At 45.6% G+C, this 16785-nt stretch overlaps 1 protein-coding gene across 1 annotated transcript in view; it reads left to right on the forward strand.

Annotated features, from left to right (window-relative positions):
* Positions 1 to 16785, forward strand: part of LOC144600343 (circadian locomoter output cycles protein kaput-like) — a 140718-nt gene that overhangs the window by 97596 nt on the left and 26337 nt on the right. The window contains exons 8-12 of the mRNA XM_078411919.1: positions 4070 to 4190; positions 9296 to 9409; positions 11809 to 11927; positions 14184 to 14266; positions 15728 to 15834. Of these exons, the coding sequence (XP_078268045.1) occupies positions 4070 to 4190; positions 9296 to 9409; positions 11809 to 11927; positions 14184 to 14266; positions 15728 to 15834 (544 nt within the window). The remainder of the gene's footprint in view (positions 1 to 4069; positions 4191 to 9295; positions 9410 to 11808; positions 11928 to 14183; positions 14267 to 15727; positions 15835 to 16785) is intronic.

Raw genomic sequence — 16785 nt, forward strand, 5'->3', positions numbered from 1 at the left:
GGGCACTTTTACCGAAGCTAGTTAACCTTCAAATCCGCACGACTTTGGGATGTGGGTGGAAACCGGAGCACCCGGAGGAAACCCATACGGTCACAGGGAGAACGTGCAAACCCCGCACAGACGGCACCCATGGTCAGGATCGTACCCAGGTCTCTGTCTCTCTGAGGCAGCAGTTCGACCAGTTGCGTCACTGTGCTGCCCTGTAATTTGCTCAGTGTCAGGAGTGGAAGGCGAAAGTGGGATCACACACAGAACTAGTGTGAACTGACAGAATATACAGAATATACAGAATATACAGAGCTTTATTTGTCATTCGGTACCGAGGTACCGAATGAAATTACGTTACCAGCAGTCACACAAAAAATAAGAAACACAAGACACATGACCCCAACACAAACATCCATCACAGTGACTCCAAACACCCCCTCACTGTGATGGAGGCAACAAAACTTCCGCTCTCTTCTCCACGCCCAAGTCCCCGCGGCCGAGCCGCACCGGGCGCTGAAACATCCCGCGGCCGAGCCGGGCGATGGAAGGCCCCGCGGCCGTACCGTGCGCAACTAAGTCCCGCGGCCGCGCCGGGCGATGGAAGGCCCCGCGGCCGAGCTGCACCAGCGATGTAAAGTCCCGCGGTCGATAGTCAGCGTGGACTCGGTGGGCCGAAGGGCCTGTTTCCATGCTGTATCTTTCAATCAATTTACAGCAGGGCAGAGGGCCCAGGCCAGGGATGGTAGTGTGGTGCTGCTGGTGATGCCTTTGTTCTTCATAAACAACAGCAAGCTTTAGACCCAAGGAACTGCAGATGCTGGTTTACAAAAGATAAACACCAAGTGCTGGAGTGACTCAGCGGGTCAGCAACATATTTGGAAGGCATAGAGAGGTGATGTTTCAGGTCGGGGCCCTTCACAGCAAGGTTGTTGTTTTAAAATTGTTTCAACCTCAACTGGACAGGTAACACTTGGCCTTCTGCTTCCCCAGTGGGTTGGAAACCGAGTCTAACTCTATCACTGCGTGTGGCTTTTGAACTGAAATTAAGCCGCTGTTTTACCTGCACTGAGAGACCTCACTGGTTGCAGAGCGCTGTGCAATTGAGTTGTTCACCTGCATCTAACATGTATCGTCTTTGGTTCCATTCTTAACCACATGCCAAGCTTCCCCTTTATGAGATAATTAATCATTGCTGTGAAAGTTTAGCATTTGACTCATCTGACCTATTAAAACTTTACTGTGGTTGGGTTTTCACAAGAAGCAGTGAAATTAGAGATAGGCACAAAATGAGACCCTTCTTCACACACTCAGTCTGCAGAAGGTGTCCTGACCCGAAACATCCCATGTTCCTTTTCTCCAGAAATGCTGTCTGACCCGCTGAGTTACTCCAGCATTTTGTGTCTATTTTTGGTGTAAACCAGCATCTGCAGTTCATTCCTAGCCAGTGAAATAAGAGACCGGACATCCACCCCAAACCCTAAACGTCAAGCACTGCTAGTTTAATCATATATAATTGGTACAAGCCACAAAAGTGCCGGAGTAACTCAACGGGTCATTCAGCAACTGTGGAAGGAATGGATAGGTAACGCTTCGGGTCGGGACCCTTCTTTAGAGTCCCGACGTGAAACATCGTCAGTCCATTCCTTCCGCAGATGCTGCCTGGCCCGTTAAGTTCCTCCAGCACTTTGTGTTTTGTTCAACATCCCAGCATCTGCAGTTCCTTGTATCTCCCTACATAACATGGTGTCTATTAAAGTTTGCTAAAGTGAGGAGGAGAATGATCAAGAATAGTATTTTTTTTAAGTATACCCTTGTGTTTCAAAAATTTCCACAGGTTTAGATCTGCCCTAAACTGCTTCACTGGGTGTCTGAAAATAAGCATCACATTTGTGTAATAATCCCTGAGTATTGCTAAGCAATAAATCCCACACCAGCCTGTATGTTGCAATCTGAATTGTTTGTACATCAATTTTCCAACCTGCTAATTATTGGCAGGTAGCCCATTCTCCACCGTGCCATATAGCCAGAGCAGGAGATATAATCTTCAGCAAATTAATTGCACCAAGCTTACCTTGACCAATATATTAATTACTGAAATAATTGGATTGAAATGCTGTTGAACCTGTGAAGCAGACATAATTGAAACTCAGGATTTGGTCAATTTGAGAAACAAGTTCCCTTTTTTTAAACTGCAGTGGGAGGAACAGGATTAATAGCAAGGAATGTGATAACTACAATGTTACAAGGACATGGAGAAAGGGCCAGGAATCAAATGGACATGGACTGCTCTTCAGAAATGCTGATGACAGCGGTGTAATTTCAATAATCATGATTAAAAAATGAATAGCATTTGCAATTTAGAAGTCAGAAAGTCATTCGGCTGGGAAGCAGGCCGTTCGGCCCAACCTGCCCATGCTGTCCAAGATGCCCCATCTAAACTAGTCCCATTCACCCGTGTGCCTTTGAACCTTTCCTAGTTTGCTTGGTCCAATATTCTTGGTCAGAAACAGGTTTCAAGGAAAGTCTTAGAAATAAAATGACAGGCAGGGAGGTGGAGAGGGCATTTCACAGAGTGATGGGTGCCTGGAACACACTTCCAAGGTGGGTGTATGGATTATGGTCTCAAGTAGGGACCAAGTAGGGACCAAGTCTCAAGTAGGGATAAAAGGTTTTCAAATAGGCACATGGAAATGCAGTGAATAGAGGGATATGGATCAAGCGCAGATAAAGGATTTTATCTTGGCATCATATTCAGTACAGACATTATGGGATAAAATCCTTTACCTGCACATGATCCATGTCCCTCAATTCCTGTGCTGTACTGTTCTATTTTGTATGTTCTTTCTGTGTAAATCAGAAGATACCTCAAAAACAGTAGACAATTGTACCTCCCATGACAGGCAATGGTTTAGTTTAGTTTCATTTAATTTAGAGATACAGCGTGGAAACAGGCCCTTCGGCCCATCGTATCTGCTCTGACCAGCGATCGCCCATAGACTAGTTCTACCCTACACACTAAGGACAATGTACAGAAGCCAATTAACCTACAAATCCGCACGTCTTTGGAGTGTGGGAGAAAACCCACCTGGTCACGGGAAGGACGTCCAAACTCCGTAGAGGCAGCACTGGTGGTCGGGATCGAATGCTAGATCTCTGGCGCTGTAAGGCAGCAACTCTACCGCTGTGCCACCGTGCTGCCCATTGCTTGATATCACATGGAGAGTAGAGCATGGGCTGGAGATGGTGGGAATCTCAGGAGGAAGCAAGGATGGAAGATCTAATTAGCACTCCTGGCAAAACCTATGGTGGTACTGGCTCTCCTACAGTTGACTCCTTTCCTCCCTCCTGCCCAGAAAAAAACCCCATTGTTGATGTACCGCTGTGCCACTGTGCCACCCAGATACGTTAATATAAACCAGATATGTTACTTCATTACTCTCTTGTCCCATCTCAAAAGGAAATAAATGGATGACCATAAAAATAATTTCATCATAAAGCACAGAACATGGGAACAAATGTCATCCGTTCAATTAGATCTTGTCTGATTTCCTCCTCAACTCCATCTTATGAGGAGTTTGCACTATGGGAGATATTTTCACACGTATAACAACGCCTTTGCACCATTTCCCATGGAGTCCCCCCATGTCCAATCCAAATCTCACTCTAGAAATTCCTGTGATCCCCCTGCACTCGTGTTGATTTTGTACGTTCTCCCGGTGACCACGTGGGTTTTCTCCGGGTGCTCCGGTTTCCTCCCCCAAGTTAATTGGCTTCTGTAAATTTCCCCTAGTGTATAAGATGGGACTAGTATACATGGGGTTTCGTTGGTTGGCGTGAACACAATGGGCCGAAGGGCCTGCTTCCACACTGTTTCTCAGAACTAATCCAGACTAAATATTGATATAGGGGCAGGATCTGCTTTTCAAGCAGGTGACTTGTAAAGGTTCTCATCGTAACGGTGGAAATATATTGTTGCCTATTTTTTACCCGATTCTATCAAGGACGAGGGATTGAACAGTTATGCAAAAAGATAAAGAGAATTTCGTCCTTTAAAAAAAATCTAACTTTTTTTTTTAATCAGTCAGACCTAGTGGAGCAGAATATACTGAACTTCCTGCCGGAACAGGAGCATGCGGAAGTATTCAAACTGCTCACGAACCAAATGCTGATGACAGATCAGGTCAAACATGATTACTCAAACAGTAGGTACCCTTCTTGCATTTAATGTGCCATTTTAGAAGATGAATTTAACAGCAATACATTTGCTTGCATTTGCCACGTGTCTCTCACATAGTAAAACAACCCAAGAGGTTTCAAGGAACTTTAGTTCAGAGATTAGTTTGGAGATTCTTCATGGAAACAGATCCTTCGGCCTACTACGCTGACCATCGATCCCCTGTTCACACTAGTTCTATGTTATCCCACTTTCTCATCTTGCTCCCTGCACACTAGAGGCAATTTACAGAAACCAATTCACCTACAGACCCACCTGTCTCAGATGTGGGAGGAAACCGGAGCCCCCAGAGGGTGCCCACGCGGTCATAGGGAGAACGTGCAAGCCTCACACAGACAGCACCCGAGATCAGGATGGAACTCGGGTCTCTGGCGCTGTGAGACTGCAGCTCTGCCAGCTGTACCACTCTGCCACCCATTATCCCAGGGAAGGAAGATACAGAGGGAATATTTAAAGGGGACTTGAGGGGCAACTTCACACTGAAGGCTGTGGGCATATAGAATGAGTTGCCAGAAGAAGTGAAAGTGGTGGGTACAATTACAACCATTAAACTGCATTTGGACAGGTTTTGTGGATGGGAAAGGTTTAGGGAACGGCACGGTGGCGCAGCGGTAGAGTTGCTGCCTTACAGCACCAGAGACCCGGGTTCAATCCTGACTACGGGTGCCGTCTGTACAGAGCTTGTACTTTCTCCCTGTTACCTGCAGAGGTTTTCTTCGGGTGCTACGGTTTCTTCTCACAGTCCATCGATGAACAGGTTTGTAGTTAATTAGCTTTGGCACAATTGTAACTTGTCCCTAGTGTGTGGGATAGTGCTAATGTACAGTGTGTTTGCTGGTCGGTGTCAACCAGGTGGGCCGAAGGGCCTGCTTCCATGCTGTATCTCTAACATAAAGAAATATGGACCAAATGTTGCTAATGCAACTCGCTCAGTTAGGTTAAAGAGGTAAAGAGTCTGAAGAAGGGTTCGACTCAAAACATCACCCATCCTTTTTCTCCAGGGATGCTGCCTGACCCGTTGAATTACTCCAGCACTCTGTGTCTATCACAAAGGTGATAGGTGCTGAGTTACGCACCTTTGTCAAGAAGAACGAGTTGGGCCGAAGAGCCTGTTTCTGTGTTGTGTAACTCTATGACTCCATGGCTGACGTTGTTCAGATCGTTTTTTTGCGCACATTGCTTTTTGGTTGAGAACCTGACAATGGGTGAGTCATGCATGTCGGTGGCCTATTTTCACACATATAACAGTTGAGAGTTTCAGACGAGGGCAAGGCAAATGGGTGAGAAATCTGCGACTGTTTCAGATGCAGAAGAAACCAACAAGAATGAAAAACAAAACTGCAAAAATGAGTCATTGAATAATATAAACCGCAGCAGAGAAAGAGTTTCTGCAAGGCAAGCAGATTGGGGCACTGTACTTGGGAGTACAAGGCTACCTCCACTTCCACTGCAGCAGCCATCCACTTGTGTCCTACGTGTGGGCGTGCCTTCCGGGCCCGGATTGGCCTCACCGGTCACTTCTGGACCCACAGTCACCAATCCTCCAACTGAAAGTGAAGTCATGGTCATCTTCGAACCCGAAGGACGAACAGCAACAACAACTTGGGGGTCATCAAAGCTTACAGTGGGAAACCAGCCCCTTGTGTCTGGTTGCTCCTTGAAAGAACTATCAAGAGTCAAGAGAGAGTTGAGAGTAGACACAAAATGTTGGTGGGTCTGGAGAAAAGGAGTGTTTAATTGTCATTTGTATCGACAACGAAACAATGAAATTCTTACTTGCAGCAGCATTATGGGCTTGTAACACAATTACATAGAGAATGCAAAATAAACAAAAATCCAGGAATTAATAGCTCTAATGTCTTTAGTCCAAACAAACACAGTACATAGTATATCAGTCAGTGTTGTGTAATGGTTGCTGGGAAGAAGCTATTCTTGAACCTGGTGGTCATGGATTTTAGACTCCTCTTCAACTCTCCACTTTTGGATGGCAGGAGTGATATGAGAGGGTGGTGAGAGTGTTTGATGATGCCGGCTTATTTGAGGCAGCGCCTCCTAGAGATCCCTTTGATGGCGGGGAGCTCAGTACCCATGATGGACTGGGCAGTGTTCACTTCATCTTTCTACTTAATCCTCTACTCTCCTTTTCCCTTTAATGTCCGTGCTAATTAGATATGTTAGAAGGCATTCTGCTGAAGGAGTCCTGGGTTTAAAATTAATTTATTGCCCAGTTAAAGTGCCCTCTTAGGGGTGAGATGAAAGGGTTTTGTTTTCTAATCCAATGTCTAAGCACACTGGCCCAGTGATGCAGCTGGTGGAGCTGCTGCCTCGCAGCGCCAGAGACCTGGGTTCGACCGTGACGCTGATCTGTATGCCAGTACATCTGTACAACCACTGTACACCAGTGGCTCAGGGGAGAGAATAATTAGGGTTGGAGTATCGTCAAGGTCCTTGACAGTTGTTGGTACTGCAGCTAAGCAGGCAAGTGGAAAGTATTCCTTTACAAGCCTTGTAAATAGGGCGACACAGTGGCACAATGGTTGAGTTGCTGCCTTACAACGTCAGACACCCGGGTTTGATCCTGACTACTGGTGCTGTCTGTACGGAGTTTGAACGTTCTCTCCATGACCTTGTGGGTTTCCGCTGGCTGCACCGGTTTCCTCCCACACTTTAAAACACGTACAGGTTTGTAGGTTAATTGGCTTCGGTAAAAATTGTAAATTGACCCTAGTGTGTACGATAGTGCCAGTGTACGGGGTAATCGCTGGTTGGTGCGGACTCAGGGGGGTTAAGACCCGTTTCCACACTGCAACTCTAAAATCTAAGTAAAGTCTAAGTGGCAGAAAAACTTGGGATTCAGAAGATGAGACATTCATCACAAGACACCCTGTTTTTACGAGAAGGAAAAAACCTGCAGACGCTGGTTTAAATCGAAGGTAGACACAAAATGCTGGAGTAACTCAGCGGGACAGGCAGCATCTCAGGCGAGAAGGAATGAAGAAGTCTGAAGAAGGGTCTCGACCCAAAATGTCATCCATTCCTTCTCTCCCGAGATGCTGCCTGACCCGTTGAGTTACTCCAGCATTTTGTGTCTACCCTGTTTTTACGTGATGTTTCTGATATGAACTATGAATTAAAACAGCAAAGTTGAAACTAACTTTTATTGTAAGGTCAATAATTGTTACCAGTTAACCTGTTGCTCCCCCGATGCTGAAACAAGGAAGTGCAGATGTTGGTTGACACAAAAGGACACAAAGTGCTGGAGTAACTCTGCGGGTCAGGCAGTATCTCTGGAGAAAATGGATGGGTGATGTTTTGGGTCATCTGAAGAAGAGACCCGACCCGAAGCGTCACCTATCCATGTTCTCCAGGGATGCTGCCTGTCCCGCTGAGTTACTCCAGATGTCCTTTTGTATAAACCAACATCTGCAGTTCCTTGTTTCTACATTTTGGCTGCTCCACTGTGAAATCTCCTCAAGAAAACACCTATCCATTTTTCCCAAGAAGCTGCCTGACCTGCTGAGTTACTCCAGCATTTCTCCTGTTTTTATTTTTCTTAAAACATTTATGCACTTTTGGATAATTCAGGGCGTGGAAACGCTTCTTTCTTTTACTTCTACAATTTCCTTGCATGCATATTTGAAGCCGTAACCAACACATATTGTGCGAGGGAGGGAGAGATTGGAGAGGGGGAGTGGGAGAGAGAGAGAGAGGAGAGAGAGAGAGAGAGAGAGAGAGAGAGAGAGAGAGAGAGAGAGAGAGAGAGAGAGAGAGAGAGAGAGAGAGAGAGAGAGAGAGAGAGAGAGGGGGAGAGGGAGAGAGAGAGAGAGAGAGAGAGAGAGAGAGAGAGAGAGAGAGAGAGAGAGAGAGAGAGAGAGAGAGAGGGAGAGAGGGGGAGAGGGAGAGAGAGAGAGAGAGAGAGAGAGAGAGAGAGAGAGAGAGAGAGAGAGAGAGAGAGAGAGAGAGAGAGAGAGAGAGAGAGAGAGAGAGAGGAGAGAGGGGGAGAGGGAGAGAGAGAGAGGGAGGGAGAGAGGGGTAGAGGGAGAGAGAGAGAGAGGGGAGAGAGGGGAGAGGGAGAGAAGGGGAGAGGGAGAGAGAGAGAGAGAGTGACAGAGACAGAGAGGGTTGTGCTGTAGTGAGGTTGTTCTCGGGGGATAATTGAATCTATAATTTCATTCTGCCTGGGCATAGTGCGCAATGAAACCTAATTCCAGGTTTTGGAAAAGACAGCACACTTAGTTAACACATACAATGTCCGGACTGTTGATCTATCCCAACGGTTCTCTTTATGAGAAAGAGCAAGGTGCTGTCACATGAAATGATCCATGGTTTGCTTCAGAGATCATTGATGGTGAAAATCATTGTCCCAATTAGACTGCACTGATGTAGTCTCAGGATGTTAACATGGTCTTTCTGTGTTAATGATAATGTCAGCAAAGCACTGAACCGAACGCAGAGTGTACCGATGATTACAGCTGATTGCTCTGCTCTACTTATAATGGCAAATGCTTCAACAAGCAGGACAAGCTTGATCAACTACCAAAAATGGATGATGGCGTTGATGTTCTCGGAGCTACTGAGGGCCACACGGTGGCGCAGTTGGTAGAGCTGATGCCTCACAGTGCCAAAGACCCGGGTCTGATCCTGACCTCGGCTGCTGTCTGCGTGGAGTTTGCCTGTGACTGAGATAGGTTTAGGCTTGTACTAATTGTAGGAATTGTAGGAAAGTAGCTGTTCCTGAACCTTGTGGTGTGGGATTTCAGACTTCTGGACCTCCTTCCCCATGGTATCAGCTAGAAGAGGGTTGGTGAGGATCCTCAATGATCGATTCTTGAGGCACCCCATTATCAACCTGTGCATTTACTATAATCCAGAAGTTAGTGAAACAACCTTAAATTTCATACCAGAATACGTTGGAGAATATGTTAAATTTAGAATGATACTGTTTATTGATATTGTTTTTGTACATTTGAAAATGAGATGCAACCGATTCACCCTTGAAGTTGTAAATATGCCTGCATTTATTCTGGTGATGTAACTTCAATATAAACAGCAGCTCTCCTTCTTTTCTTCTAGATCAAAATCACGTTGAATTCTGTTGTCATTTGTCAAGAGGCTCCTTAGATCCAAAAGATCCACCCATCTATGAATATGTCAAATTTGTGGGGAATTTTAAATTTCACAACCTTGGTGAGTTTACAAGGCAATGTCTTGTACAAGAGACAAGTGTGTTTATTCGTCATGTATACTGGATATGTACCAGACAATGAGATTCTTACTTGCTTCAGCTTTAGTTGAGAGACACAGAATTGAAACAGGCCCTTCGGCCCACCACATCCATACCACCCATCAATCATCCGTACACACGAGCACCATTAGGGGCAATTTACAGAGGCAAGCTAACCTACGAACCACAAAGTCTATGGGATGTGGGAGGAAACCGGAGCACCCAGAGGAAACCAACATGGTCACAGGAAGAATGTGCAAACTCCACACAGACAGCACCAGAGGTCAGGATCAAACGAGATCATAACGAGAGGAGTTGAGTATAGGGGCAAAGAGTCTCGACCCGAAACGTCACCCATTTTACTTCTCTCCAGAGATGCTATTTGTCCCGCTGAGTTGCTCCAGCATTTTGAGTCTTTCTATGGCGTAGGACTTTGATGATATTAGCTGCCTTCTTGAGGCAACCTTTCCTGTAGATCGCTTCAGTGGTGGGGAGATGATGATCCATAATAGGCTGGACAATGTCCACCACACTCTGCAGCCTCCCTTGTTCCTGAGCTTTCAAATTTCTGAACCAGGCCAAATTGCAACCAGTTGGTATGCTCTCCACGGAACACTGGTAGAAGTTCAATAGAGTTTAGGTGAGTTTCTTATTCGGTGACATGCCAAATCTCCTTCTGAGAAGTGGAGGATTGGTGACCTTTTTTTGTGATTGCGTCGATGTGCTGAACCCAGGAGAAATGATCAGATACATGTACGCCAAGGACTTGAAGCTGGTAGCTCTCTCCACCAGTGTCCTGCCAATCAAGACAGGTGCATGGTCTTTTGTTCTTAGATCTGCTATACTCCCATAGTAGTTAAGCCATTGTGACAGAGAGCTATAGATTTGGGTCACTGATCTAAGGACATGCAAGTTCAAATCCCACCAGACCAACTGAGGAAGTTAAATTTAAGTAATTAAATAAAAAGGAATAATAAATCTAGCATCGGTAACAATGACCATGAACGTTCCTGACTGTTGTAAGAATCCGGCTAGGTACTGAGGTACTTTTAGTTTAGTTTAGAGATAACTAAACAGCGCAGAAACAGGCCCTTCAGCCCACCAAGTCCCCACCAATCAGCGATCCCTGCACATTAACTATCCTACACACACTAGGGACAATTTACATTTATACCAAGCAAATTAATCTACAAACCTGTGAATCTTTGGAGTGTGGAAGGAAACTGAAGGTCTTGGAGGAAAACACACGCAGGTCACAGGAAGAACGCGCAAACTCCATATAGACAGCACCCACAGTCAGGATCGATATCGGGTCTCCAGCGCTCTAAGGCAGCAACTCTACCGCCGCGTCACCGTGAAGAAAATCTGTCAGCTGACCCAGTCTGGCCGAACGGGATTCCAAATTCACCATCGTAATTCATTCTTAACTAAGGGCAGCACGGTGGTGCAGCTGGTAGAGCTGCATCCGCACAGCTCCAGAGACCCGGGTTCGATCCTGACCTTGGATGCTGACTCTGTGTGTAGAGTTTGTACATTCTCCTTACAACTGCGTGGGTTTCCTCTGAGTGCTTTGGTTTCCTCACACATCCCAAAGTTGTCCTGGTTTGAAGGTTAATTGGACTCTAAAATTGCACCTAGTGTGTCGGGAGTGGATGAGAACTAGTGTGAACGGGCGATCAATGGTTGGGGTGAACTCAGTGGGATGAAGGATCTGTTTATCATCACGTGCTAAGTGTAAATGGAGAGTGAAATTATTTTCTTACAAACAGTTCAGTAGAGTATTGCTATACCATCCCCACTTAGCAATTGTGCAGAAATAGTCCACTGAGCGCGTATGCAAGAGGCGCCATGTTTTGACGCCATTTTCCAAGTCCAGTCCACGCTCTAGTTGTTATGAATGGTGCCTGATTCAGGCGAGCCCCAGGCTGTCAATGGGTAATCAATGATCGGCGTGGACTCATTGGGCCGAAGGGCCTGTTTCCATCCTGTATCTCTAAACGAGACCATCTCTTAACTGCCTCCTCAATGGGGGCAATTAGGAATGAATAATAAATGCTGGGACTGCGAACGATGACTTTATCCTGTGAAAAATACATTTAATAAAATGTCAAGATCAGCAAGAGGACAATTGTTTACCATTCCCCTTGTGGGTCTTTGACCAAAACCATTAAGTATTGAACTACAACTTCTTTGTTACAAGCAAGCTGAATTGTTTCAAGCACTGTGTTGGAAGGATGTGTCCAATTTTTAATATTCAGCCTTTGTAGTCTTTGGATTGTTTCATTCTAATGTTCTCCGTCTGTCTGCAGTAGTTGAAGCGAAGCGTTATTCATGCTCTGAAAATACATTATTGTCGTTCCAGTGCCTTCATCCTCCTGCAATGGGTTTGAATCGGCTGTTTCAAGGTCGTTTAGGTCTGCAGGGAAGGAACAAGTCTGCCTTGTGGCCACTGTACGTCTCGTTATCCCGCAGTTTCTAAAGGTACAGAGATCGAAAGCCCTGCTTTTCAGACATTCTTCACATCTCTGGCTTTTGTGTCAAAGAAGAGTCCTGATGCTTTCCAAGTGCAACCTTCCCCATTGACAGTGCTTTAATTAAACTCCTACGCTAAACTCACTAAAAACTTCCCACTACAAGCCAGACTGACTAATTTAATTTCAACAGTCTGAATAAGGGTTCTGACCCGAAACGTTACCTACCCATTCCCTGCATAGCCTGTCATGCTGAGTTAGTCCTGTGCTTTGCTCAAGATTCCAACATCTCTGTTCCTTGTGTCCCTGATTTAATTTTATCATGCACGTGAGCATCTCTTTTCTGTTAAAGGCCTGGTTTCTGTTAACACCAACTTTCCTGCAGGCATTTTTTTTCTTGTAGATTCTGCAAGATATCTCAGGGCCCTGCTGATAGTAATTTCAAGAATTAATTTTGTTTCTTTACTCATAAAAGTGGAAGAAACTTGGATTTATTTAGTCTCTTTAATATGGCAAAGATGCAGGGAGGCCTATCAAAGAACCATTAGATAGTGCAGCATGGTAAGAGGCCATTCAGCCTGCCAGGTCTGTACCGGCTCTATGCTTGACTCACTCCCCCTTCCTCCCACTTGCAAAATATTTCCTTCCAGCCATTTTAGATATTAGATTTAGAGATACAGCGCGGAAACAGGCCCTTCGGCCCACCGGGTCCGCGCCGCCCAGCGATCCCCGCACATTAACACTATCCTACACCCACTAGGGACAATCGTTTTTACATTTGCCCAGCCAATTAACCTACATACCTGTACGTCTTTGGAGTGTGGGAGGAAACCGAAGATCTTGGAGAAAACCCACGCAGGTCACGGGGAGAACGTACAAACTCCATACAGATGGGGCCCGTAGTCAGGATCGAACCTGAGTCTCCGGCGCTGCATTCGCTGTAAGGTAGCAACTCTACCGCTGCTCCACCGTGCCGCAAACCAGTAACAGTCTAAATGTTATAATTGAATTTACTTCCACAACTAATGGAATGGAATGGAATACTTTATTGTCACATGTGACAAGGCACAGTGAAATTCTTTATTTGCATACCTAAGGTTTGCAAATAGCGGCCACCTACGGCCCTGACAATGCTACAAAGTATGCTGGCTCCCCCTTTGTTTCCTTCCCCCCCCCCCCTCCCCCCCCCCCCCCATCCCTCACTGCGGTTCCCCACGCCGGGTCCTCCATTGTCCATTGTTCTCTCCCCTTCCCTCACGGTGGTCACCCAACTACCCATTACGATGTATTCCGGGGAATTCCACCCAGGACACACTTCGAAAATAAACAAGAAACCGGAATTGGAGGGGTGCAGATAGCTCAACGAGCTATTAGGGAGAATCACAAGATCACAGCGGGATTTGAAATCAGCGATGAGAATTCCCAAATCAAGGTGTTGCTTAAGGAAGAGTCACTGGAAATCAGGGGGCAGGGAGGTCACAGTTGGCTGGCACATAGTCAACTGGGTTTTACGCTCTTAAGAGGGGTGGAATGAGAAAGAATGATCAGGGATACATTGGAAACGTTACATCAAAAGGCATGTCGAAGGAATTATAAGGAGTGAAGAGTGTTTCAATGCACTGCAAACACCATAATAAGCAAAGAAAAAAGGCTGAAGGGTCTTGACACAAAACGTTACTTATTCCTTTTCTCCAGTGATGCTGCCTGACACGCTGAGTTACTCCAGCATTTTGTGTCTATCTTTGGTGCAAACCAGCGTCTGCAGTTCCTTCCAACACAACAAATAAAGACATATATACCTGTATGTATAAACAAATAATAATAGTGCAAAGACAAAAACAATGCCCCCCAGTCTATGTAGTTTGGAGCTTATTTGGAGGTTGTGATGTTTAATAGCCTGATGGCTGTAGGGAAGAAGCTGTTCCTGATCCTGGATGTTGTAGTTTTCAGGCTCCTGTACCTCTTCCCGATGGCAGGAGTGATACGAGAGTGTGGCCAGGGTGGTGTGATGATGCTGGCTGCCTTTTTGAGGCCTTGGGATACCAGTCTGGTTATTTGACCACCGTGCTTATATCAAATCCTCAAGCATTAATAGCTTACATGGCTCTCATTCCAACCTTTGGAACAATTTTAATTTATTGAAAGTAAAAAGTTTGCAAATCTTCATAACAAATATTCATCACGTGACCTGCAGAGAGTTCATCTTACAATACTCCTTTGTTTGGCAGCAGCAGCTTCTAATGTTAGATATTCTTATTTACTGCAGGAACTGTGCAATGTTGAGGAGCCATGCGAAGAATTTACCTCACGGCATAGTTTAGAATGGAAGTTTCTGTTTCTGGACCACAGGTAAGGCCACACAACTCTTCCAAGCACCTCACTGATGTCCGGTAGGTGAACCCTAGTGTTTGCTGCCCATATGCTTAACCTTTAAGGTAAGCTGCCCACTTCTATCCTGACCAGTGGTAGATACCATTGGTACAAACGAATGAATAAATGAAGTTATAAATGCGTTGAGATAATCAAATACCAACGGCATATATTTTCCTGAACAATAGGACAAGCAGGTAGAATTAAAGCATTAAGTCTTTTAGAGTAGGGGAATCAAGAAAAAGGGGACATAGAAGGAAACAAAGTGCTGGAGTAACTCAGCAGGTCAGGCAGCATCCCTGGAGAACATGGATAGATGACTTTTCGGGTGGGGACCCTTCTTCAGACCCAACCTGAAACGTTACCTATCGATGGTCTCCAGAGATGTTGCCTGACCTGCTGAGTTACTCCAGCACTTCTGGTTCTTTTTTGTGAACCAGCATTTGCAGTTCCTTATTTCTACCGGGGGATAAGGTGAGAGGGGAAAGATTTAAGAGGAACCTGAGGGTGGTGGGTTTATGGAACAAGCTGCCAGAGGAGGTAGTTGAGTCAGGTACAATAACGGCATTTAAAGGAAATTTAGACATATACATGGCTAAGAAAGGTTAAAGGAGATATGGGCCAAACATGGGCAAATGGGACTTGCTTGGATGGAGCATCTTGGGCGAGTTGGACTGAAGGGTCATGTTGTATGAGTGTATGGTTCTTGTTCGGTGTGAAATAGTCAGCATAATCCTAATGGTGAAAGGTAAGCAGCGAATCCTTGTGTGTGAAGTGACTGTTTGCAGCAAAGACCGTCACACATTCAGATTAGGGTTTCTGCCAGTCTAACATGATTCACTGAGGCAGGCATCAAAGTAATTGGTCTTCACCCAGCAGAATTGCCCTGACAAAGCTGAAGGGAAAGAGCTTGAAGAAAGAAAATGTCGTGTGATTAGAAAAGGCAGCTCTGTGTCACCAGTCACTGACCTGTGTGCGGTCTGGCCTGGGAGGCTCGAGTTAAAAAATGATTCATCTCATAATGGGGAATTGAGCAGACAAGTGATCCATTCTGCAGGAAGATTTTAGTCATCCTTCAACACTGCTTTATAGCAAACTGAGTACTTTTGGAAAGTAGTCACTGTGGCAATATATACATCAGTGAGTGTAGCAAACTGAACATGTCACATTCAGTTTAACTGCTTTCCATGTTATTTGAATGTATGGAGTGGTCTGGTCCATTGCAACACTCTGAGCAAACGTGCTGGAAAAATATGAAGGCGAATCGAACAGATATTTGAGTGAATGGTGATCAAAATATTCCGTCAGATAGATGGAAACCATTGTAGATCTTTATCGCCTGTTTGTTGATGTCCCGTGTGCTCTGAATGAAGATCTCAATGACTGATGGCTTAATGCGTCAGAGCTAACAATGTTGCTGTCCTCCCTTCTCTTTATCAGGGCTCCTCCCATCATCGGTTACCTTCCATTCGAAGTATTGGGAACATCAGGCTATGATTACTACCACGTTGATGACTTGGGACTTCTGGCAAGATGCCATGAACACTGTAGGTAACCAGTTGTATGGTATAATAATAATTTGAGACAGTGATAGGAATAAGCTAGCTACACCGACAGCACAACCTATACTATCTACAGACATAGGCAACAGGCCCTAACTGCAGGTCCCCTTCAAACCACACACCCTTCTGACTTTCCATAATTAATAGAAGAAGGCCATGTGGTCCATTGAGTTGGTGCCAGCTCATAGAGTGATCCAATTCACCCACTCATTTTCCAGTGACCTATTCTCCTTGCACTCTTATCAACTTTGGGCGGCACAGCGGCTCAGCGGTAGAGTTGCTGCTTCACTGCCCCAGAGACCCGGGTTCGATCCTGACTACAACTGCTGTCTGTGTGGGGTTTGTACATTCTCCTTGTTACCATGTGGGCTTTCTCTGGGTGTTCCGGTTTCCTCCCACATCACAAAGACGTGCAGGTTTGTAGGTCAATTCGCTTCTGTAAATTGCCCTTTGTGTGTAGAATGGGATAACATAGAACTGGACTGTGTGGGTTTTCTCCAGGTGATTCCATTTCCTCCCACATCACAAAGACGTGCAGGTTAAGGTGCAGAGAAGATTTACGAGGATGTTGCCATGTCTCGAGGGCCTGAGCTTTGGGGAGAGGTTGAGCAGGCTGGGACTCTATTCGTTGGAGTGCAGGAGGATGAAGGGTGATCTTGTAGAGGTGTACAAAATCATGAGAGGAATAGACACAGGGTCTCTTGCCCAGAGTAGGGGAATCGAGAAAAAGAGGACATAGGTTTAAGGTGAGGGGGAAAAGATTTAATAGGAACCTGAAGGGTAACTTTTTCGCTTCGTATGGAACGAGCTGCCGGAGGAGGTAGTTGAGGCAGGTACTATCGCAATGTACCTGGATAGGACAGATTTAGAGGGATATGGGGCAAATGCAGGCAGATGTGACTAGTGTAGATGGGACATGTTGGTCGGTGTGGGCAA

Source organism: Rhinoraja longicauda, chromosome 15 (assembly GCF_053455715.1).
Source record: "Rhinoraja longicauda isolate Sanriku21f chromosome 15, sRhiLon1.1, whole genome shotgun sequence".
In the NCBI taxonomy this organism is placed as follows: domain Eukaryota; kingdom Metazoa; phylum Chordata; class Chondrichthyes; order Rajiformes; family Arhynchobatidae; genus Rhinoraja; species Rhinoraja longicauda.